This window comes from Mustela lutreola, chromosome 11, assembly GCF_030435805.1.
Source record: "Mustela lutreola isolate mMusLut2 chromosome 11, mMusLut2.pri, whole genome shotgun sequence".
NCBI classification, from domain to species: Eukaryota; Metazoa; Chordata; class Mammalia; order Carnivora; family Mustelidae; genus Mustela; species Mustela lutreola.
In genome coordinates, this window is record NC_081300.1 from 4,485,239 (window position 1) to 4,509,984 (window position 24,746).

The window sequence follows — 24,746 nt, forward strand, 5'->3', positions numbered from 1 at the left end:
GATGGTGAGGAATGCTGAGCACCTGTGGCTGTTGTGAAGAGGACCAGAAGGTTTCACTGTCAAGTGCATTAGTCAGATCCGTGGGTGTCCCTTGCTGATGTGCACCGAGTCCTCACTTAGGGCTCTGTGCTGCGTCCACATGCATTCCAAGTCTCTCCCACTCACTCTGCTGGTCATTAGTCTCTTTTTCTTAAAAGCCAGATGCTGTCTTCTCTACCGTCCTGACCTCCGAGTGTGAGCACAGCTACATAGAAGGCACGGCGAAGGTAGAGGTACACAGGTCATAGCTGCCTTCTCCAGGGTTGGTTTCCTGCCCTCAACTGCCTCCTTCACTGCCCGGCATCCATTGACGTTGCCATGGCATTTACCAGGGGTTGTTCCTACCAGCCTGCGTGCTGGGGTTCCACCCCAGGTTTCTCTCATGTGTCCTTGGGATGGAAGGTATTATTGTGGTGCGAGAGCATTCTTTCATAGCTTCCCTGGACACAGACACATTTTTACAACTTTATAACCCGGGACCTTGTTTTAGCTTCAGCTCTCTGGTGCTGATACTTTGAGGATGTTTCAGGATTAGGTTTCTCCTTGTGCTGGGAATGTGAGCGTTGGGCTTCTCAGTGGTGATAAAGCTGGTCTCATTGTATTCTGAAAATAAACTTAATGCTACTAAAAATAACACACGAATGATTTTCCCTGATTACATTACTGAAGATATTTCGGAAGCATGTTCACTTTTATAATTGGTACCTGTATTTGGATAAATCTCTGAAATTTCGTATGGTGTCATGATAGACACCAGATTTTTCTAAGATAGTGTTTAGTTTCATGCACTAGGAAATGGTGTTTGGAGACTCAGTCCACTGTCTCTGTACTAATACAAACAATATGTTACTTGGCATATCACAAAATATTATTTAAAGTATTAGGACAACACTATTAACATCAATTAAGATGGTCATGGAAGACACAGTGGATAGGCTTGAACTGTAAAGCTGAGTTAAAGCTATTTTGCTCCTGAAAACTGCCATATGAGTCAGGAATCCTAGATACCGTGCAGTGGGGGAAGTGCTAGAATTCATTGGGAAAATTGATTTAGTGTAATTTATTTCCATTAAAACTCAGTGGACTTCAGAAAGTGTTTGATAAGCTGTGGGGAACAGACATTGAAAGTATTTTTTAGGAATCTGTTTTGAGGGGCTCTTTGTTGCAAGTGGGAGAGTGAATGCTTTTATCATGTAGAAATTCTCACATGCATCTGTGTGACAGCAAAGGAGAAACTTGGTGATTGTTATTTGAGTCTTTTTTGTTTCCTCTGTGAGAAGATTTTCAAGAATAGTGAAAGCCTTATTTATGTAATTTGCAATTTGAATTTTCCTGTATTTGAAACCTTTCTAGTCAGACTCATTAAATTTTCTTTTCTGCAAGTATTCTCCATGCTGTGATTTATGCTATATGTCTCCAAGGTATTAGCCTTCATTTCTCCTCTCTGTGTGGCCTGGGAGGCCGAGGCACATAGGGACTTCGCCTGTTCTCTCTGGAGTCTGTTTAAACTGCTGTGCAGCTGTGGTCTGACTAGTCTCCTTTTGGGCCCACTGAAGAGTGTGAGAGGAGGGTTTTCATGCCCTGCTCAGCCTCATTTGTCCACACTGATAACCACAGAGGCAGTGACTACCGTTTCTAAGCACCTTGGGGTTGGATCTAAGGTTTTCTTGACGTCGGACTTAGGTTCCTAACCCTGTGTTTGGCTTTCTCCCTGTGTATTCTGCCTAACTGGGGTATATTTTTAGGTCACACATCACACACACACTTGGCGACCACCACTCCCTAACTGGTTTTCAGCCCAAAAAGTCCTTTGAAGATTGAGGGAGAGACCAGGTTAGTCTGGAAGCTGCCGATTTGGTTCTGATGCTTAAAGCCTCCCCCTCTCACGCTTCCACTTGGAAACAGTGCCACCGCAGAACTCCTTAGTTTCTGATTCTTTTACTAAGTGAACATTTGAATACCTTTCTCCCGCCAGCTGGTGTCTTAGGTGCTGGAGAAGAATGCTGGAAGGCCACATGGCCCCAGTTCCATAGGGACTTGCCTCAAATGGTAGGCTATGTTAATTGGCCACTGAGAGCTCATCTGCCTTTAATTTCTACATCTATATGATTTCTATATATCTATATATTTTATATAGATATATCTATATTTATCATTGTAGCACTTTAGAAGTTTCATTCTGTTATTTTTACCTCTTATGATGAATAGCAGAGTTGTGTTTCCTTACACATCTGAGTTGTTACTTCCTCTTGGACATTAATTCAATGCGCAGTTCACGGTGGATCTCCTTCATGACAGCAGTCAGGAGATTTTGGTTTAAATTCATTTTCCAATATTAAAATGTTTACCCTCTCTGAATTATCCTTGATAAAACTTTAAAAGGTATATATATCTGCTTTCAGACAGCACCTTGAGACCACCTCCTTTTTGTCATTTAAAATATTTCATCTTTGCTTATGCATTATATCCCTTGATTAGGAGTACATATGGGAATCTACTTTTGATGATAGCATTGTGCTGGGCTCTGAGGGGAAGAGGAGAGAAGATGGTTCTTTTTCACCCTCATGACTCTTCGACTTCTGACTGAGCTGTTGAGTTGATAGTAAGAGCGAGGAGGAAGGGAAGGAAACCGGTTGGGTGGGAAACTTGGGTGTGTCCATTTTCCTGCTATTTATAGGAGTTGTTTATGTCCCGACCCTCCCCACACCGTTCATTAACGGGGTGCACATTATTAGCGTGCTCTTCTAAAGTCTTCTTGGGTACACTAGACAGAACTGATAATGCTCCAGATGTGAAAACTCATTTCTCTCTTTCCTTCCTTTGGCATGGATGTACAAAGACCTCGGTGGCATTCTTTAATTGCAAAGTACAATCTAAGTAACTTAACTGAATCCACCATGATTGGCTGGGACAGCCTGATTCGGATCTTCTGTCTACACCCAGGCCTCCTGGTGGGGCTGTGGAAGGTAAGGTTCCGTGCCTGCCTGCACTATGCCGTCTCCCTCCCGCTCCATGTTGACTCACCGTCATGCATGACCCCAAATGTGAGGTCCCTCCAACCTTCCAATAACCACAGTCTGTTTTATGCTCCAGCAACTTCATTTTCCTAGCTAAACGACCCCCGGTTCAGTGGAGGACCCTCTACTGTTCTGCTGTCACCAGTGATAGGTGACCTGCTCCTCTCGCATGGTTCTGTTCATGTTCTCCCTCCCATGTCATGGGAGCCTCCCCCTTCCTCCTTCCCAGCAGTCCCTGCTCCCTCCTCCTCTCACATCCCGTGTCTGCCAGAGGGTCTCTTACTGTGTATTTTCCCAGTCTCCACATGTGTTTCTGAGCCGGTACCTGTGGCCTTACATGTAATCTGCCTTTCAGGAGACAGTGTCTAAAGAGTTCTCCTCTCCCACTAGATGAGGTTTCTTTTTTCCTGGGGTGAGACTGTTGACTGGCTCCTTCCTTTGGGGTTACTTTCTGGGAAGTCACTTCGGCCACGAGCATAACAGTGTGATGTTCCCTGTGCACCACATGTGGATGGAGATCCGTGGCCTCAGTTTGTGGGGGCTCTAAGATGGAAGTTCACAAATGAGAATAGCAGTCCACAAGTCTGAGTGAGGCTCGACAGAACTAAGATCTATGGCATCGACCTCTTGTCATACTTTGTCTTTCTCAACCTGCTGGGGCCATCAGTTTTCCTAAACCTCCCTCGCTCTCTGTGTGAGGGTGACTTGTAGCCCACACAGCAGTTGGCTTGTTGGGCACCTCCTTGACTTGAATTCATCTGTGTGTTGGCGTACATAGTTATGAGGACCCTGGTTGGGCCGGTCGTCCTCTGGCTGGCTACTGGAGAGCGGTGCCTCAGATTGACCATTCTGGGTTATCTCCACCAGTCAGTGTCAGCTGTGAATTTGGGCAGGAATGGATGTCTGTTCCTCTACAGTCACATTTTCTACTACTCAACCTGGTGGCTGAATCTGTTCATTCCCACTGGCTTTGCCAAGTTAAGCAGGTACTCAAGAGAGGAACCTGTGCCACTAATGTTAAGTATTTGTGGAATTAATCTTGTATATGTGAAGGTCTTACCAGTATTGTCTTATCTTGGGAAAGATTTTGAAAGAACCTGGAACTAACCATGTGTATTTTCACGATGCACGTATAATAGAGTATTTTGATATTTCACAAGTGCTGGTGATGTGATTGACATCACAGGATGTTAATCCTTTTGGTACCACCTGCTCTGTGTATTTGGGTGAATCGTGGTCCTGCTGTCAATATACCATGGAAATCTTCCTGGATGGTAATAGTGTATTAGCAGGAATAATGCTTTAGGACTGTGGTGATCTTGCAGTGGTAAGAAATTGCATCTATCCATAAGATGAATGTGCTGCGACCTTGTGAAAGATTAAATTTCAGTTGAAAATGTATTCTTTCTAATTAACTTTTCAGAGGGAGGAAGAACTGGCTTTTGTAATGGCAAATCTTCATTTCCATCACCTTGTGGAGAAGAGCACGTTAGGCTCAGCCACTGTGTATGTATTTATATGTGGGTGTGTTAAATTTTTATATAGTCAATGTAAAGGATTAGAAGTTGATACCATCTTAATATCCTGAGAATAGCTACAAGATCTTCTGTTTTCAATCAGTAGACACAAGCCAACAGGTGTAATTACTTAGCTGTTGTTAGAATAATTGGATTATTCATGAGCACACATTTGCTTTATTTGTTCTGGGTTCAGGATTATGTCCCCAGTAGAACAGTATTATGGGGGCAGGATAGCGTGTCATGAGCTTGTTATACAGGACAGTGTGTCGTTACCACAAGATGCCGGTGCCTCAAGATGCTTCCCATTCTTTGCACTAACGTGCGTTTCCATATCTTGCAAGGCACGCAGACTTCTGGCCAAGTCAGGTCTGCAGATGCATTTTGCTTGGTCCACACAATGTGTGTCTTTCAATGAACTTGAAGGTCTTTAGTTGGAGAATATGCTTTTCATCTCATGACTGCTCTCATACTCAATTTTTAAAAAAAAATTATCTGAAAAGTTCCTGGATGCTTTTGAGTTTGCTGCCTTACCCAGTAAGGTTTTTCTTACTGAACAGAAGTGTTCATCACAGCTGTGGCTCTTCAGCCAGGGTTCCTGCTCTGTAGGTCTGTTGTTTGGTGCCTTCTCCTGCCGGGCAGCTCCATCGTCTGGCCCCTGAGACTCCGGATGAGCAGAGCTGTCTTTGCAGAGCTGCTGGCCTAGGCACATCCCAGAAACACGCTCCTCCATGGTCATCTGGGGAATACTTGTGGAACTCATTCCTTTGCCCATTTTTATAGAAGTTGGTGAAGGGAACACAAGGCGGTTCTTTCAAGTTCCTGGTGTGGAAGACTATTGGGAACCCTGTAGACGATTGATAGGAGCTGGTGTTTGGATGGATGCTAATTTTTTTTTTTTTAAGAGTATTTTCAGCTTAAACATTTTATCTGTGTTGTTGACAAACTTGTGTGTATGTTTTGTTTTGCTTTTTAGCCCCTACGAGCTACCTCCTCATACCCCTCTTTTGGATGACCACCCAGAGTACGGACTGCATGGCTACCAGCTCCATGTTGATATGCACAGCGGTGGAATTTTCTACCTGTGTGGCACATTTCGCAATCTCTTTACCAAGAAAGGTGAAACTAATTGATTTTTTGTTTCAGTATGAAATTAAAAGGTTGGAGACAACAGGGGACCAGTTTTTATATCTGAGTTAAGAATTGTCTCTTCACTGATCATCTGTTGGCACTCTGTATTCCCATACCCATACCTCATCCTAGGACTTATGAAATCCCGTGGCTAGATCTAGTCTCTTTAGTCTTGGGCTCTGTCTCCTTCATTACAATCTCTCTGCCTTCTGGAATATTCTCTACTCATCTTTTCTGCTGATACTTTCCTTACTGTTTAGCCCTGCTGTGCCTCCCCCGCCCACCCCAAATTTCTTCCCTTCTTTCTTGAAGGAATTCGAGAAAGTGTAGCATCTGTCCAGGATAAGAATAAAGAGAAACCACCCTTCTGTATATACTGCATCCATGTTTGTCATGCTCACCAAAGCCGAGACAAAGACTGGAGAAGGCTGAGAGGGACAGACCTCAGTTGAGTGAAACGAAAGAGGAATGTAGAAGGCCCCCTGTTCTGCTTTGTCTTGTTGTTTCCTCCTTTTTTTTTTCTTAAAGATTTTTTAAATTTTACTTGAGAGAGAGAGAGGGAGAGGGCACAAGCGCGGGCCAGCAAAAGTAGAGGGAGAACCAAGTTCCCCACTAAGCAGGGAACACGAAACCAAGCTCAATCCCAAGACCCTGGAATATGACCTGAGCTGAAGGCAGATGCTTAACTGACTGAGCCACCCAGGTGCCCCTCAAGTTAAACATTTTTGGAAACAATATTTTATAGGGGAAATTTTATACTTCATTTCTGAATATCCTGCTTCCCAGAATTCTTTCATTTAATAGATTTGATATCCATTACTAATCCTTGCCTGAATCAATTTAATTTAGAGTTTAGAAAATGGTAATTTTCTAATTTTTGGTGATTTTTCTTATGAATAGTGATTTTCTAATACTTATACATTTATTACCTGAGATTTTCTAAAGAAATTCCCCACATTAACTGGTGGGCTCCTGTAGTGGCAGGGTTAATGAGCTTTCTCTTTGACCACCAATGCTCAGATGAAGGACTTGATGTTATCATCACTCCATGTGGTGGGGATTATTTTGAGTGCACTCTCTCTCTTCTTTGCTGTTTAGTGTCATTGTGGACTCTTGTTTTTTTTATTTAGTCATTAATGTATAGACATCTATAGACATCATTCTTTTTGAAGCTAAAATTGTCCTTGGTTTGGTCAGTGGGTCTACTTCAAGCCAGCTCCTGTGCCCTTTTAATACACCCTCATTAGTCTTTAAGTCTTTGTTTTTTAACTCAGGATTTCTAGGTTTTTCTTTGCCTGTTGGCATTTTTATTAGAATTATGTCAAATGTGTATATTGACCTAAGGTGAATCAACATCTTTGTTGTTGAATTTTCCTCCCCAAGAATGTGGTTTATTTTTCATTGTGTCCAAGAATACGTACATGTCTTTTAGGGTGTTTCAGAATTTTCTTCATACTAGTCTTACACATTTCTTGTTAAGATCTTTAGTATTTTATCTTTGTTACTTCTTTTAAATTGTACCTTCCGTTTGTAATGTTTTTCATGGCTTGGTCTCAGGCCACTTCATACAGCAAGTTGGGAAGTATTCCTGCTTACTTCTGGGGTTTTGGGGGGGCTTTTACATGGAATTGGTAGTAGGTCTCCTTAAATGGTTGGTCACCTGGGAAGCAAGCCATCAGGGCCTGGAGCTTTCTTTGTGGGAAGGTTTTAACTACAGCTTCAATTTCTTCTATAGATAGAGGGCTACTTAAGTTATCTCTTTCTTCTTGCATGAGCCTTGGTATTGTGTGTTTTTTAAGACATTTGTCTAAATATTAATTATGTTAAGATCAGTGGGGTAAGGATTATTTTGGCTTGCTTCTTCTAGTACAAATTTCTCTGTGAATGTTCACCAAATGATGGGCCCCTATATCCATCGTTTTACTAGAGACTGAAAAAATGATGTTTCCTTAGTTCAGTTATTCCCTCTATGCCCATTATCTAGTATCCTTCTGTAAAGAAGAATTTTCTCTTATCATCTGTTTGGCTACCTGAAATGTGATTAGTTTGGGAAGGTCAGGGCACGTGCTTGAGTCCTTCTTTTTATTTACAGAATAGTGATAAATGCTCTACTAGTCTTCAGAGATGACTTAGAGGGTTTTTTTTTTGGGGGGGGGGGTATTATTTTGAACTCATAGATTAAAAAGTCTAGTTTATGTATTTTCAGTCATTATTCCTTTTATAGTTATTGTGATGCTCAACTTGTCATCTTTTGTGGTCTTTTGACATGACATGATTCATCTTTGGTAGCTTGCTTGTACTCTAACATGACCAGATACCTCAGGCTCATCTTATCTGTTTCTTGTGCACATTTGGAATTACCTGTTTTCCTGAGGAGCTCTGGTTCCCTTTAGTTCCACTACACGATGGCATTTAGAAACTATAACTTGGATCTTGGAGATGCACGTTGCTCTTGGGTTTTCATTCCCTTTAGCATTTTCAGTATGCAGTGCTAAGAAGTTTGTAATTTTTATAGTGGGAAGAAATAAATCATGCATTCATGTAAATGAAAGATTCTAAGGTTTTTAATTAACTTATCTTTGCCTCTATACTTGTATCTCTTTCTCAGGCTGAAAATCTTTGTCCCAAACAATATCAAAATATTTAATAATTTTAAAATGGCAAAATATTGATATTGTTACTAATAATGAACCCACTGACTGTTCTTTTAGTTACGATTTTCCTGCTGCTCTTTATGGGCTTAAGATGCACCACGACAGAGAGCGAAATCACCCAAAGTAATCCCGTGTGTGGTTATGCTGCCACTTACCATACAACCAGAGTGATTTGTTTCAGTTGATTTTTTTATTTTTCGGGATTGCTTTCCTTCTATATTTACATTAAAAATTTTTCATTCCACATTTACATGGTTTATGGTTGAAACTATAAACAAGGAAGCCCGGGGAGGTTTGCTCCCACCTTGTCCTTCGCCCCTGCTCTCTCCCTTCCCCCAGTGGTGACCCTGTGTATTGATATTGGCCTTTGGCTTATTCTGTAGATGCTCTTTTCTGAATATACAATGCTACAGGTCCACATGTTTCTATTTCTCCCAGCTTTTCTAAAGGGGCACACTGTACTCCTTTTTGAAAGTTCCTTGCTCTTTTCCAGTTGGTAATAGATTCTGGAGATTACTCTTTAGAATGACATGGAGATTTTTCTCGTTCTCTCTTTTGAAACCAGCTTTAGGTAGGCAGTTTGTTAATGGTTTCTGTCTGTGGTTTCCACGATTACAGAGAGTGGTATAGTAAATAAATGACCTTTTCCTTTTATATTTCCTTTTATATTTCGCCAGTTTGTCTTTGGAATACTTTCTGAGGATTTCTAGGTCAAAGGGCAAATGCACATATACTTTTGGAATAGACTGTCAAATTCCCTTTTATGTGGGGGGATTTCTAACTTAATAATGGTATGAAGTCAATAAAATGTTTTATTACTGGGGATGTTTGTTCTAGGTTTGTATTATGTGTTTATACAAGGCAGTTAAGGAACTTTCTATTCCTAAAGTACTTGGATTTAAAACAAAATATTGAGAATGGTGGGTAAATGTCAACTGTGTCTCTGGGCAGTACTGATGCCCACATGACTCCGTCTCTGTGAGGCTATTCATGTAGCCGGGTTCCTCAGTCTGTCTTCTAGTGGGAAACATCCTGGAGCTTCTGACCGAAGCTTCTCATGTCATGTGTCTGCTTATTTTTAAGCTACTGTTGGTATTTAGTGTTTTTCCATTTACACTCAGATTATTTATAGTTTCATTTTTTAAAATCTGCTTCTGATCTGGTTATAATCAGGTTTTTTTTTTTTTTTTTAAAGATTTTATTTATTTATTTGACAGAGAGAGATCACAAGTAGACAGAGAGGCAGGCAGAGAGAGAGAGAGAGGAGGAAGCAGGCTCCCTGCTGAGCAAAGAGCCCGATGTGGGGCTCGATCCCAGGACCCTGAGATCATGACCTGAGCCGAAGGCAGCGGCTTAACCCACTGAGCCACCCAGGCGCCCCTATAATCAGGTTTTTTACTTTTCATTGAATCAGTTTTTAGTATTTATATGATTTCCTAGAATGTTGTCTGCTTTGTGTAGGTTTATTTTGATCTCTTTCTAGCTTTTTGAGTTGACTGCTTTATTGTTTAATTCTCAGGGTTTCTTGTTTTTTGTTTTTTTGTTTTTTTTTCAGTTCTCTTTCTGCTGTGTGCAGGATCTTGGAGTCTCTGGTTCAGGAAGGAACTGAAGGTGATCTAGAGAATGAGCCCTCTTGGACCTGAGTGTGCTCTGCAGCCTCTCCTCAGGGCCTTGCCCTGGGAACAGCCCTCCCAGTTTTATGAAGGCATGAAAATTCTGCCTTTCTTCTCAGTACTTCATCCCTTTTAACTATATTCTGTTATTAAAATAGAGAAGAAAATCTCCTCCCTCTTTCCGTTATATACTGTTGAGGGGGCTATTAACTTGCAGTGGTCTGTCCGCAGGGTACAAACATGTTTGCCCTCTGGGTCCCATTAGTGGAGAACTTGTTCTCTTGGAGGACGTCCTCAAGTGCCCTCTCACTTCCAGACTTTCTTATCTAGCACCATCTACACTCTCCTTGAGAGCCTGTGCTGTGTCTTCCTGTCCTCTTACGTCAGATCTGTCTTAGGGCTGAGTGTGTAGAACTTCAGGAGAGTTCTAAACGAATGCAGCATTACCTCGATTAAGCCTTGTGTGCATTCCTTATACCTGAGCAGTGCCCTTAATGAGGAAGACCACAGTGCAGGGAAGACTGCACTGTTTTATATTAATTATTCAATGTAATCTTCATAGCAAGCCGGTGAGTTGGGTACTATTTTCTCTCCCGTGTTATTGGTGAGAGGCTGCAGCTGGTAGTGTAGGTCAGTTCTTTAATATTAGAGAGCTGTCTGCACCCGCACAGGCCGGTCGCCAGAGCGTGGGTCTTAAACACTGGGCTGCGCTGTCTTCCGTATATTTGTACTTTCAGTGATGTGCTTCTCAAATACGTGTTCTTGTGTGTGTGACTTGGTCAGTCTTTTCAAAGTGTTGGCGTCCTCGGGGTAGTCCTTCTGGGTCCTTCTCTGCGGCTTGTGGGGGCAGCCCGGAGCCACTGTTTTGTTGATGCTGGTGGCCCGCTGGGTAGGCCGGCTGATTGGACCCAGAGACCGAGGAAGTTGGAGGAGGACGGGAAGCTGAGATGAGGGCAACTCACTTTTCATCCCTTTTCACAGCTAGAAAATAGATTTCCACCTTGAGCAGCCTGCCCAAGCGAGAGGCCTTGGTTTCCTCCGCATGTGCTTCTGCGATCAGGAGTCAGCAGAGGGCGCTGCTGCCCTCGGCGTCTTCTCACAGTTGAGGAAAGTACAAGCTGGAATGTCCTCCGCAGGTTCTGAGAAACTCTCTGGGGGTACCATGTGGTATATTTAGTAATTCTGGCCCTGTCATTGCAGTGGGGGATGACAGCACTTTGCCCTGCGTTTTAAGAACACTTTCTCTCCCTATCAAGGATAAAAGGTTTTATCATCGTGTCCCTAGCGTTGATGTGGTTCTGTCCACTCTGTGTCATCAGTGAGACGTGAGAAACCCGGCCCGATTCTAACGAGGTCATCTGTAGGCAGCAGAGGAAGCAAAGGGGACAAGGTAGCATTTGTTTATCTGATTCATTCGTCAACAAGCAGTGAACGCACATGTGCCGGCCACAGGGCATAGCTGTGTCTGACACGGAGCCTGCTGAGCCAGGTGGCAGGCACATGCGGGGCACGTGGGATTGCTGGGGGGTCCTCTGGAAGGGCAGACCAGGTGACCAGCGCAGTGTTCAGATAGGGTCACGGTGGGGGTCCAGACTACTTAGCAGGAGACCCGGGGCATGGAAAGGGCACAGCTTTAATTAAATATGACGTAACTTCTAAAGGGAGCCTGAATTTGGTATTGTGTAGGGTCATTTCCAGCATTCCACCTTTAAATAAGAATTCTGAGGACATACCAATTTAGTCCACAAATTCCCTGTGGTTTTATTAAAAAATCCCTGTGGGAATTTATGATGCAACTTGCAAAATTGAGTCTACATCCATTTAGACATACCCATGTGCATATAGAATGGCTGACAAAATTTTTGTTTTAAAATTTGAAATGTGAGATAATATATTCTTTCCTACATATGATGTGTGTACAGACTACGGAAAAACAAACAAACAAATAAACAATAAAACCCATGTAACCACCACACAGTTTAGGAAATGAACCATTACCAGTAACTTGGAAGCCACCTGGGTGTCCCTTCCGGCTGGTTCTGTGTGTTGTGTTAACCACCGTTCAGTGTACTAATTGTTCCCTTGCTTTTCTCCTTCTTAAAATTAAACTTCTTTGTATTGTGCACCGACACAGAGAAATGCATCAAACAGGTTATCGTAAAGCAAACACTCATGTGATCACCATCCAGGTCTTGATTAAATTTTGAAAATGCGTGGAGGGGACTGGCCAGACCTCATGATAACCCACTGACCAGGAGTGTGTGGTGTCACAGAGATGGGAGCAAGCTGTACACATCTTTTGTGCCTCCAGAGTCTTTTATCAGATTATTCTCCCAAATGTGGGGCGCACCACACAGCAATTACTAGCTGTTTTAATGAGTCGTACCACGATATACCTGTGTGTGTGAGCATGCCTCCCTCTGCTAGAGGACGCATGTGTGTTCCTCTAGCGCTGTAGTGTAGAGCGCATCATATAGACTCGTTTGGCTAAAATGGGCTGAGAGGCTCTTCAGAATTGTCTCTGCAGGGAATACACATAATCCAAAGGCTCGTGCCATGTTTATGCTGAAGTGAAATATCAGAGTGAGTTCTGGCCAGTTGAGATGCTCGGCCTCTCTGTCACAGTATTTTCTCTGAACAAGTCAGCCCTTTGTTCTCTTTTCTTAACTCTGTCTCATGGACTTTGCTACAAGGTTCTTTAGATTTTTTTTTTTTCTTTTTTCCTTTTTACCACACATGGTACTGTTACAAACGAAGTGGAAGACCCTGGTTAGTTCTTGGTGCCTGGCGTGGGACTGCTGACACAGAGAAGTGGTCAGGGCCGAGTGGGTTCGGTGGGAGATACCCAGGATGAGCAGGCCCTCCGCGGCTCCCCACCACGGCCCCTGCGTGCGGCAGGCCTGTCCTCATCCACCTGAAGCCATCGCTAATGCCTCTAGGATCCCGGCGCTGGCCTGGTGCGCTGAGTTCCCAGGCTGGTGACCGTCCAGCCCTGCAGGATTCTTCAGCTGCCTTCACCCTTTCCGATCAGAGCGGGCTCCACTCTGGAGTGCTCAGGAGTAGCCTAGGACCTCATTTTATAAGATATTGCTCAAGCTTCCAGACATTATTTTCCCTCAGTCAGACATTGTACTGAGGGCAGGAGTTCCTCCCTCTCAGCACTACCTCCTTGTGAATGAAAGGATCTGTGTCCTTCCTTCTTTCCTGAAAGTTTTCACTCCCTCCCCTTGGAATTTTGTAGTATTCCTCCCCCAAGGAAACTGAGAAGTTTTCTCTTTGTATTTTTATGTGTTCTGTCACCTTGACAAGTCATGGATGGATTCAGAGGTTTCTTAAAAGGATCCATATTATCTCTCTTCAAAGAAAAATTGATGATCCCTCTACCTGCCCATACTTGCTACCTGCTTCTTTGTGTATGGTCCCTAAAATAAAGCTAAAAGGATGTTTAGGAGAAGAAATATTTTATCACCTAAAGTGGATTTATGAGAGGCAGTGGGTAGGAGAGATAAACAGTGAAGGAAATAATGAAAGGGGTTTGTGAGTGAAACCGTGATTTAAGCTTGTAGAAGTGTAGTTTCTTTGTCTTTGTTCTTTCAGAAATGTGGGTGGACTGCTGGCATTGGTACCCCAGGGCCAACCCCGGGTTCAGTGATTCACTTGGAGAACTCACAGGACTTAGGATGTAGTAGTATTGATGGCTAAGGTTTGTTATGGTGAACAGGTACAGAGCAAAATCGGTAGGGAGAAGGTATGTGTGGGGCCTGCCCTGTGTGGGACAGTCGCCTGGGAGGTGCTTATTTTCTCCCGGAATGAGTGTGAAAACATGCATGAAAAGTTGTCTGCCTGAGAAGCTTGTTTAAAGACTCAGAGCCCAGGGTTCTTTCTGGGGACTGGTCCCTGGCACTGTTGCAGGCCCCCAGAGGGCAGGATGCGCAGCATAAACCACGTGGCTATTCCGATGACGATGGGAGGAGCCGCTGCTGTGGGTTTGGAAGGACACGGTGGGGACACAGGTGGACTCCCAAGTGCTGGGATGGGCACAGGCCGGCCCCACCAGCAGACAGTCCCCGGGCTGCTGTGTTGACTCTGCTCCGCACGACTGTCCGGGAGCACGTCCCTGGGAGTGTGGCCCAGCCTCTGGAAGGAGCAGGCAGGAATACTGCAGCTGCGTTTTGAAGTGTAAATAGAGCTTGAAAAAAGGCATGATCATCAATGCAAAGTATGAAGGAAAGTGTATTTCTTGATCTTTGTATCAAGCTAATTATTACCAATTTTCAGAACCTGAAGGAAAAGGGTTTTGCCCAGGACAGCATGTTGTAGCCTTTTTATCAGGATTGGGAGGGAGCACGATAGAAAAGAAGCACAGGGAAAGGATTTTTAAAGTATGTTGCTTCTGTCATTTGACTTTTCCAGTTGTTAGAAAAACGCATTTAAAAACGAATGCTTTTTTATTATAGGATTTAAAATTTCTGAATATACAGAAGTTTATAAAGAAGCAAATAAAAATCACCCAGGACAACTATTGTTTATATTTTGGCCCATTTTCAAACACCCAGCTCTGTTTCTATCTGTGGACCACATTCCGTGAACAATGACACACTCTGCCTTTTCCCCCCTTTCTGCTGGGGGCATTTTCCCATGTCATCACTACATCGTTTTAGCACATTTGACCTTGAAAAGTTGTATGACCTCCCATTATTCGGTTTTATTGTGATGTATTAGCCCACTTTCCTAATGGGCCTTTTGGTCTTGGCTTTTTATGATTGTAGTGCTATTGTGATGAACGTTATTTTGAAAAATATTGGCTGATTTGAGAGGTGAAAGTGACATCTGGTTGTTTTACATCTGCACGTGTCTTTGAATGTTAGCCTGACTATTTTCAGAAGCTGTTGACTACAGTAGAGGTGGATGGTTGTAGCGGCCGCTGGGTAGGCCGGGGGCAGGCATCGTCACAGGAGCCCCCTCGCTGCTGCTGCTCACAGGCACGTGGCCATGGCCAGCACTGTGTCCTTGCTTGCAAAGTGTGGCCACAGCTGAGCCTGCATTCCAAGGACTCTCCGCGTCAGGTAGGTACTAGGGGCCCCGCCATGATGCTTGGCCTGGGCTGCTGCCCTGATGTCCGTTTTTACATTTCTCTTCTAACTGAATCTCCATGTGCTTATTTGATTGGTTCTGTTGTTTCTATAATTTATAGGAGTTGTGGTTTTTTGAAAATATTTTCTCTATTTTGTCTTTTGCTTTTTTAAAAAAAATCAATTTGTTTCATTGTGCCAGAATTCATTGTTTATGCACCACACCCAGTGCTCCGTGCAGTACGTGCCCTCCTTAGTACCCCCACCGGGCTCACCAAACCTCCCACCTCCCTCCTCTCCAAAACCCTCCGTTTGTTTCTCAGAGTCCACAGTCACTCATGGTTTGTCTCCCCCTCTGGCTTCCCCCAACTCACTTCTCCTCTGTCTTTTGTCTTTTAAAAATTTAGTGTATATCATTTTTGGATCTCATGTGTGTAAACCCACACTTCCTTTTGATTGACATAAAATGTACAAAGCCGATGGATTCCCAAGCCCTTCCCTCTTAGGACTTTTTCTGTTGAAAATAAGCATCCCTCCTTCTTATGTCCCTACCAAGCAAGAAGATATTTTGAGCTTTACTTGTGGGTTTTTTTTTCCCAGTTTATTTGCTTATTTATTTAAGTCATCCCTACGCTCAGTGGGGCTTGAACTCACAACCCTGAGATGAAGAGTCACGCTCATCCGACTGAGCCCACCTGTACCCTCTCATGTTTCTGTTATGAAATGATGTGACCCTCCTCCAATATGAAATTTCTTACTGATGAATCATCTATGTTTTCTCTATTTTCATCCAGATAGTCTTTTAGTGTGTTTAATAACCACTCAGCCAGATTTTAAAATATCTCGTTTGGATTTTGACCAGATTTGCATTAAATGTGTATGTCAGTTTGGTAGGCAGGCAGTGATCTCTTTCCTTTTAGGGTTTCAGACTTTCTCTTGCCTTTATTTAAGTCTCTGTCGCTGCCCTCCTGAGAAGCATTCTGTGTGTGGACCCTCCACTCACTGAGGCTTCCTTTTTGTGTTGCCATCATGGGTGAATTTTTGCAGCTCATGTTTCCGTGATCTCTTAGATTCAGGCTATGACCTACAGAGTTTCTGCAACATGCTCTTCATTAAAATGCTGATTAAATAATGCATGTTCAATACTTATGTCTGTAAGACACACTAGAATATGTTGGGAGAAAAAGAAGTATCAGTTTCAGAACTTCCTTTTTCTCCAGAAAAGTGGGATTTCGGTTGTTTAGCAGCAGAACCTGATAAGCCCAGATACCCTGTCTTTAAAGAAATTCTGCTTATAAAGTTTTAATAGTTTGTTTCGGATGTTTTTCATATGTAGTGTGTTATCTCATTTTTACTATTGTGATTCCAAAAATAAATGACTTGTTTTGTTCCTTCTGTGGATACTAATTACTTTCTATGTTTCCAGGTCAGATTATTCTCTCTAAACATTTATCATAACAGGAAGACATTAGAAATAGTACAGTCCTGTCTGGATGGTGATTATCTATGAAAATTAGAACAGATAATTCTTTACAGCATCTTCATTGGTGGGGGTTAGTACATTTTCCCTATTTTGTCCATCTGGTAAACCATAATGAAAAATCAGGATTACAGATTACTATTCACAGAACAGGAGAACACATCGCCATACCTTTTATGCCAGGGCTCTTCAGGGGCTGAAGTACTCGATCTGGAGGTGAGACAGGCCATGTGATTTGTGGGACCCAGTACAAAATGAAACTGCAGGGCTCCTTGTTAGAAATGGAAGGGTTTCCAAATGGCGGCAGAAGAGCCCAGGCCGTGTCCAAGTCAGGCCCAGTGAGGAGAGGTGTCTGTGTGGGTCCCTCTCGTCTCCTGCTGTTCTGCACTGACTTCTGTGTGACATTCACCCTCACATTTTGAGTTTTTTCTTTCTCTCTGGTGATTTGAATTTTAAAAACAATTCAAAAGGAAGGCTATGAGGTCTTTATTTTGTTTGTTTTCACTTTCTAGGATATTGTTTAAATAGTAAACATTGTGATTTTTCATGGATATTTATTAAGGCAATACTGAAAAATGGAATCTCTTAAAATAAGCAGTTTGAGGAAGTTACCCCTAATAAGAAACATAAGAAATGGGTTTTCTAATTTTTCTCTTGTGTGAATTTAATTGTTATTAGAACTGTAGACCGTCAGGATGTTGAAATTAGTAATGCCACTTCTTAGGTCACAAAGATGTTACCGTCCATGAATTCTGTGTCTTCAACAGACCTTTTTGGGTTGTTTCTTCTTCTTTCTTCTTTCCCTTTCTGCCGTGATTTTCAGGGCACACAGCTGGGGTTCCGTGTTTGGTGTCAGTCACCTGAGAGCCCCTTTCCTTATTGCCCTGTGGCATCCCTGCGTTGGATGACTAAAACTCTGCTCCCCGTGACTCTGTTTTCCTCACTTGAGTGCACCCTGGCCCCTTGGGGGAAATCACCAATGTGTGACCGTTGGTGCTATCAGACTCCGATTTACCCCTTGTTGCGACCCAGAAGTCTTAATCAACTCGCGTCAAGTCCCCTTTATGTGTCATGTAAGGGCTGTTTAGATATGATCAGAGCCCTCTTCCTGCTCTGTTCCTTATTCTTGAGCTTACTACCTGCTGTGCTAAGAAACATTGTCACCTCTGTGCTTCCTGATTTTCCTCTCTCATCTGCTGTCACAGTGTCACTATATTACAGTCTCTTTGTGTTCTTGGGTTCTTTTCTGTTTCAGAGAAAAAGATGTCCCACTTCTTTCCAGAAAGTATATCCCAGTTTCTGTTCCTAAATATATCTGCCCTGACCTCCTCTGGGACCTGCATGGAGCTGTTTGTGTCGCAGCATCATCTCAAATATGTTTTCCCATCACCACCTTCTTATTTTTTCACTTATATTCATTTTTCTGATTCAAAAATTATTTTTAAAAGGAAAACCCCACTTCTGTACAGATGAAAACAATTGGCTGAAAACTATGGAAAACCTAACCTAAAACTGGCTTAGCAAGAGAGTTTCATGTTGAAAAATCCAGGAGAAGGTTTTATTTCAGACAGTTTGATGCAAAGGCGTATTGCCTGTCAGTGGGACTGGATATGTCTAGACAGCCTGTCTGTCCCTGCTCCTCTCTCCCATTCTGATTCTTCCTGCTTCACCGTATTCTGAGCTATGCTTCCTCCTTTCCCAGCAGCTCTGGCTAGCTCTAGATCTCATGTCCTAGCGTGAGGTTCCTGTTACCAGCACTCCCTCCCCAAGAGTTTCATTGCACCTACTTGGCTGTAGTTGGCTTAGGAACTCATCCCTGACTCAGATTTGTGCCAGGTGAATGGGAAGCTCCGTATCTGAGCCTGGCATCTGAAATATGGAGACTGACCCGGGGGTGTGTCTTTGAGGAATATAAGAACAGGCTTGGTGAGAAAGGCAGAACAGATGCTGGAGAGCCCAAAACAAATATACATACACCTTGTCCCTAAACATCTTTGGAAAGAGTAGCCTAGAAAAAGTAACGTGTACTCAAATCAACTGGATTGAGGCAAAATTGGTCCAAAGGCATGGAAGAGAGGATTGGGTCTTGTGAAAAATACCTGAAAAAATCTAAATTTTTACATCAATGGAAAAAGTTATTTTGAAACATTATTCAGTTAAGGAGCAGTGAGTTTTTAAAGAGTCTCAGTACACACTTCATCCTGTTGAAAATCGAGTATTGTTACCAGCACCAGGCACAAGACCAGCAGCAAGTGTAGTCTGTTAAGGGTTCTTGCTAGTATGAGAGAAGTAGAGACTCAGAGACTTAGGAGATTTTACTGATGTTGTCAACTCCCCAGCTCTGGACTCGGGAGGGAAGTTGTCTACGGATTTGAGTGTTCTCTTCTGGGCTCGTTCCCTCGCGGCTCCAATTCATTTCACTCTTGCCGTCCACACAGCAGGTGAAACTGGGGGAGAAAGTTCTGATCCTCATCACACTCAGAGACCTCCTCTCTTTTCATAGTCCACGATCTGTGTCTGTATTGAACTACTGAAATTTCATGTGTATCAGGGGTTTGGAAAACAAGAGAGGTATCTGAAAAAAATTAGCTGAGAAAAAGAGAGAAGCTATATGTTGCCTTGAAGGGATTTATGATAGATACCCAGCAAGGAAAGGGGGAAATACTCAAGATTTTCTCACCTGAAGAGCAGGTGCCTATTCTGTCGATCATTTGAGTCTGATGACTTTTCTGTCTTGTTATTAACTATTCCTTTGTAATGTTGGTGTCTCTGCAGGTTTCAGCTGTTAATACTTGATGACATATTTTTGAGTTTGTAGGGTCTTCCTTCCTCTTTACCCAAGATTTACACACCCGCTTGGGAGTTGCTTCCTGACGTCCAGTCCGTGAATTCCCGTTGGTCTCTCAGATGGCATGCGAGGGCACCACTCAGTGCCCAGGCTTGTGTTCAGTGAGCCCGGGTTGCCTTTCCTGCCACAGCCAGTACTGTTCGTCTCTCACCCCTTCTCTTTTCTCCTTGCTTGCCTTAGCAGAATCATTCTGTCAGACCAACCAGTCCGTCTCTCCTCCCCGCATTCTTTACTTCCTGCCTTTCCTGGGCTCTGTTTATGGGGCAACAAATGAATTCTAATCATGGCTGAGAAATGAGAAATGTTATTAGTAGTGCCATTAATCATGCCATAGAAGACATGACCTTTATTCCCAAAGACAGTAGGTTATTTTAGGAAACATCTAACATGCAGAAACAATCCGGTACAATGAAATGTTCAGGTGGATGTGCAGCAGGGCTTAGAGAAGGAAGAGATTAGTGTAGGATGAAGGTGCTATGAGCTGCGCAGGTGAATGTTGAGCTTTTGAGGGACTAAACTCCCTAAGGGAAGAGGAAGAAGATGTGAGGACACAGATTTGGGCATTCCCAGAGTTACAGGTTGGATAGGCAAAGAGCACCTCCTTGTCAAAAGCAGAAGGGAGCCTTCAGGTTGATAGAGCTGCTAACAGCTCACCTTCATTGAGTGCTACTTTTTTGGCAACTTTTTATTTTGATGTAATTTTCAACCTAGAAAAAATTACAAGAATAGTACAAGAACTCCCACATACATTTTTCTGATTTTTTTCCCCCACCATAGATAGTTTTGCTTTTTCTAGGACTTTATATCAGTGCGATCCTACAAAATGTACTCTTCTGTGGCCAGATTCTTTCTTTCAGCAAAATGTTTCCTACTTGGGGCTATCCTGAATAAAGCTGTTACAGAATTTTTGTGAAAGTCTTTTTTGTGGAGATAAGTTTTTTATTTCTCTGGACAAAGTACCTAGAACTAGAATTGTTGGGTTTTGGGGGAGGTTAATGTATTAAAAATTGTCAGACATTTTATTATGTACAAGAACATTTTATGTATAAGAAATTGCCAAAATATTTTTTTTAGAGTGTTTGTGCCATTTTATATTGCCAGCAGTGTTGTATGAGTATTCTGGTTGCTCCGTATCCCAGCCAACATTTAATGTTATTAGTCTTTTAAATCTTAGTTGTTCCAGAGTGTGGGAGAGAGATTGATCATCGTGGCTTTCATTTGTGCCTCTCTAATGGCCAGTAGTGGTGAGCACTTTTCTTTGTACCTCTTGGCTATTTTCCTATCTTCTTTTTGAAGTGTCTACTAATCGTTTCACCTTTCTAAAGATAACGACTTGTCTATTCTTGAATTATAGGCGTTCTTTATGTATTCTGAATACCAATCCTTTGACAGATAAATGTTCTACAAATATCTTTTTCCAATCTGTGGCTGGCTTATTCGCTTTCTTAATGGTATCTCTAAAAACATTTTTTTTATTGAGACATAATTGGCATATTACAGTACTTTCTGGTTTATGGTATAATAATGATTGGATATTTATACATCATGAAATGATCATTGCAATAAGTCTTACCATCTGTCATCATACAGAAATTGTTGGCAACTTTCAAGTATGCTCTACAAATATTTGACTGTAGTCTTCATGCTGTACATTACATCCCTGTGGCTTACATATTATGTAACTGTAAGTTTGTACCTCTTGACGTGTTTCACCCATTTTATTCACTCCTCTCCTCTAGAAACCACCATTGTGTTCTCTGTATTTATGAGTTTTATGTTTTTGTTTTGTTTTTCAGATTCCATATATAAATGAAATCATAGGGTTTTGTCTTTCTGTGTCTGGCTTAGCTCATTTAGCATAATGTCCTTTAGGTCCATCCATGTTTTTGCAAATGAAGGATTTCCTTCTTTTTGGTGGCCAATAATATTCCAGTGTGTGTGTGTGTGTTACATATTTTTTGATATGATTTTTTATATGTATATTACATATTTTTTTCCATTCATCATTAATGGACACTTAGGTTGTTTCCATGCCTTGGCTGTTGTAAATAATGCTTCAGTGAACATGGTGAGGCAAAGGTTTTTTTTGACCTAGTGATTATATTTCCTTTGGACAGATACCCAGAAGTGGAGTTGCTGGATCATATAGTAGTTTCTTAAAAAACATTTTTGAGGAACACCTATACTGTTTTCCATAGTGGGAAGTGTAAATTAGTGCAGCTACTTACCACCAGCAGTGCACTTGGGTTCCCTTTTCTCCACATCCTCACCAATGCTTGTTATTTCTCGTTTTTGTTGTTATGTTGTTTTGTTTGTTTTTCATAACAGCCATTCTGACAGGTGGGAGGAGACATCTCTCGGTGATTTTGGTGTGCATTCTCTGATGAAGAGTGATGTAAGCATCTTTTCATGCATCTGTTGGTCATCTGGATGCCTTCTTTGCAAAAAGATCTATTTAGACTCTCTGTCCCTTTTTTAATTGGATTTTCTTCTGATACTGCGTTTTATGAGTTCTTTATATATTTGGCATAGCAGCCTTTGTTGGCCATATTATTTGCAAATATTTTCTCCCATTCAGTAGGTTATCTCTTCACTTTATTGATGGTTTCCTTTGTGGTGTCGAAGCCTTTTAGGTTGCTGCAGTTCCATTTATTTACTTTTGCTTTTGTAGACTTTGCTTTTGGAATCAGATCCAAAAATGTGTTGCCAAGACCTATAGCAAGGAGCTTGTTTTTTTTTCTAGAGTTTTATGGTTTCCACTGGTGAGTGTTAGCTCTAGTGAAGGAACCCATGCCACTTCTAACCTAATTATAGGAAGGCTGGGGAGGGCAGATGAGTAAGCCTGGGACTCACAGATGCAGGAAGTGCCACAGATTTGGGGAGCTGGAAGGGATTCCCCAGTGTATATTGTCTGCTAAGTCTGTATTATAGATTCTCAGTATTTAAGAAAATAGGAGATTATGTTTCCCCTTTTGTATATGTTTTAATCTGCTATAAGATCCGTCTTATAATAGACACATAATGTGTGAATCATGTCTTTGCCACTTAATGGTGCGACCTTGGATGATGTACTGTTCATCTCTGTGTTCATCTCTGTGAATTCAGAAAACTATAATACCTAATTAATAGTAGGATTTTAAGATATTTTAAAGCAGTTCTTTTAAGGTAGTATATATAAAGTGCTTGACCCAGTGGTTGGCATACAGTACTCAAAAGTCTTGCCTATCTTATATATATACATTTTCACACAGACATTCAATGCACAGATTGTTTAAATGCAGGGTGATCTTAACCTTTTTCTCTGATAGATACAAGCACTTACAGAGTGTGCAGAGAGAGCTCTGACCTTTCAAGATCCTGCAAATGTTAAAGTTGTTCTGAAGTGGGAGAATATTTGGTAATAAAATAACAACAGTCCTTGCTTCCACAGAGATTTCATGTTCATTAGCTGAGACAATTGCCAGTGAGATGTTATTGGCTGTTGTACCTTGGGGTCCATTTTCTGCAGTGTCCTGAGGACAAGCCACATGGAAGACGAACTCACGGTTTCCTGCCTGGCTGCTGGCGTGCACGCCAGCGGTCGGAGGTCTCTCTCGGTTTTGCACATGGTTGTGCAGTAAGACAGAGCAGAGCAGAGCCACATCTGGTCCGCTCAGAATGTCCTTACCGCGTCTCCTCAGAGGCTTGGCTTTTCACTCATCTCCTCCCTGCTTCGGTCCAGCCCTGCCGAGGGGACAGGGAGCTGTGGCTGGGAAGGGTCAGTGTCATTTGGCGTTTGCTCCCGCACTGGGGGAGAGGAGGAGAGAAGCTGCGCCGTTCTCGCTAATTACTCAGCAGGGAGGGGACGCCATGGTGAGCTGCCTCTGTCCTGGGGACAGACAGGCTCCCGGTGCCCTCCTGCAGGGCTGGAAAGCTCGGCTCCAATGGGCTGTCCTGCTCAGAGCCATTACTGTGTCGTGGGAGAGGCTGTTGGCAGAGCGGCACTGAGGCTCGGCTTCAGGGACGACACGGTGCCGAATTCCTGGGTAGGGCTTTGGCTCCCAAGGCAGCCTAGCTTTGGCTTTATTTTGTTCTAAGGTCAAAGAACATTTGTTCTTCCCCATCCTTCCACCTGCTTTGCCCCGTGACTCCCTTTGCCAGGTAGGAATGAAGGAGCTGTTAACGTCCCGCGTGCTGGTCACTTTTCAGGGCACGCTAGGAGAGTGTGCGGAGTGCCTCGTCCTGGAGGCTCTCCGAGCATCAGGCCTTGGAAAGTGGAACCTGCATGCCTGGGTCGTCATGGGCCCTTGCTGGAGGCCAGGTGACTCTTAGTCAACATTTATCTCATCAGAGGAGGGGCAGGGCCTCTGTCCTTAAGCTGTTGGCAGCAAGTGCAAGGATTTTTACTTACCAATAAGCACGTGAAAGATGTTGTCTCCCTTCGTGTGCATGGGGCTCCGCATCTCTTCCATACTGCCCTGCTCCCAAGGTCCTCCGTCCTGGGGACATCGCCCTCCTTGCTCCCCAACACTTCATGTCTGGGCCACTCTGGCATCAGCTTTCTGAGAAGCTCCAGTTCCTGTGTACTGTTGTCCTGCTGTGAGCTTAATCAACTCAGGAGAGCCTCGGCCTCCTTAGCAATCTAAGGAGACAGGTAAGATCCAGGTTCACCCCAGGCGGCTCTCCCCACCCCACTTTGAGGGGGGGCCTCACGTTTCCAGGGTCCACACTCGTGTCTCTGTCTCTGGAGCACGGGCATGCTGCCGGCTTCCAGCCAGATGCCTGCGTCCAGGACATGGCTAGATGAGGCATTCTTTATGAAGCAGCAAGGCTCGAGAGTCTTGACTTGTCCCACATGGGTATGTTGTAATTTACAAAATCTTACATTTTTTCAGGATCCATTGAAAATGGATATGTGAAGCTTGTTGTTATAAGGTTTAAAAATAACACAGAACACCTACCTCTTATTGGAAAATTTGGCCTCTCTTGGAGAACTGATGTTTTCGATGGCTGTATAAAGGTAATTTGTTTTATTTTCTTAATGTAACCTGGCTTCCGTGTAATAAAAAAAATGTCTGTCAATGTATATCTATGATACTGCTTTTTAAGTCCTGGTTTTACTATTGTAATGTCTGAAGATATGTGCACATTCTCTTCACTTTTGGCAGCCAGTTATCAGTTCAACCAATGCTTGAGTGCCACCTGTCTTTTGTGGAGTGTGGCGGAGCAGGAGTGGTGCGTAGTATGCCGTGACATTTTGGTATCCCTGCCATCCCTTGAAGCCCCTCTGTCTGTCTGTCTGTCTTGTGGAGAGAAAGTGGAGCTCTAGATTGGACCGCAGAAGTAGCATTTACTCACTGTCTTAACTGCTCTTACACCAAGTTATAAGTCAGGAT

At 42.9% G+C, this 24,746-nt stretch overlaps 1 protein-coding gene across 1 annotated transcript in view; it reads left to right on the forward strand.

Annotated features, from left to right (window-relative positions):
* The window catches only part of FBXO15 (F-box protein 15), a 44,518-nt gene that overhangs the window by 14,319 nt on the left and 5,453 nt on the right, over window positions 1-24,746 (forward strand). Inside the window, exons 9-12 of the mRNA XM_059140562.1 lie at window positions 2,879-3,005; window positions 4,480-4,562; window positions 5,550-5,692; window positions 24,246-24,370. Coding sequence (XP_058996545.1) covers window positions 2,879-3,005; window positions 4,480-4,562; window positions 5,550-5,692; window positions 24,246-24,370 — 478 coding nt within the window. The remainder of the gene's footprint in view (window positions 1-2,878; window positions 3,006-4,479; window positions 4,563-5,549; window positions 5,693-24,245; window positions 24,371-24,746) is intronic.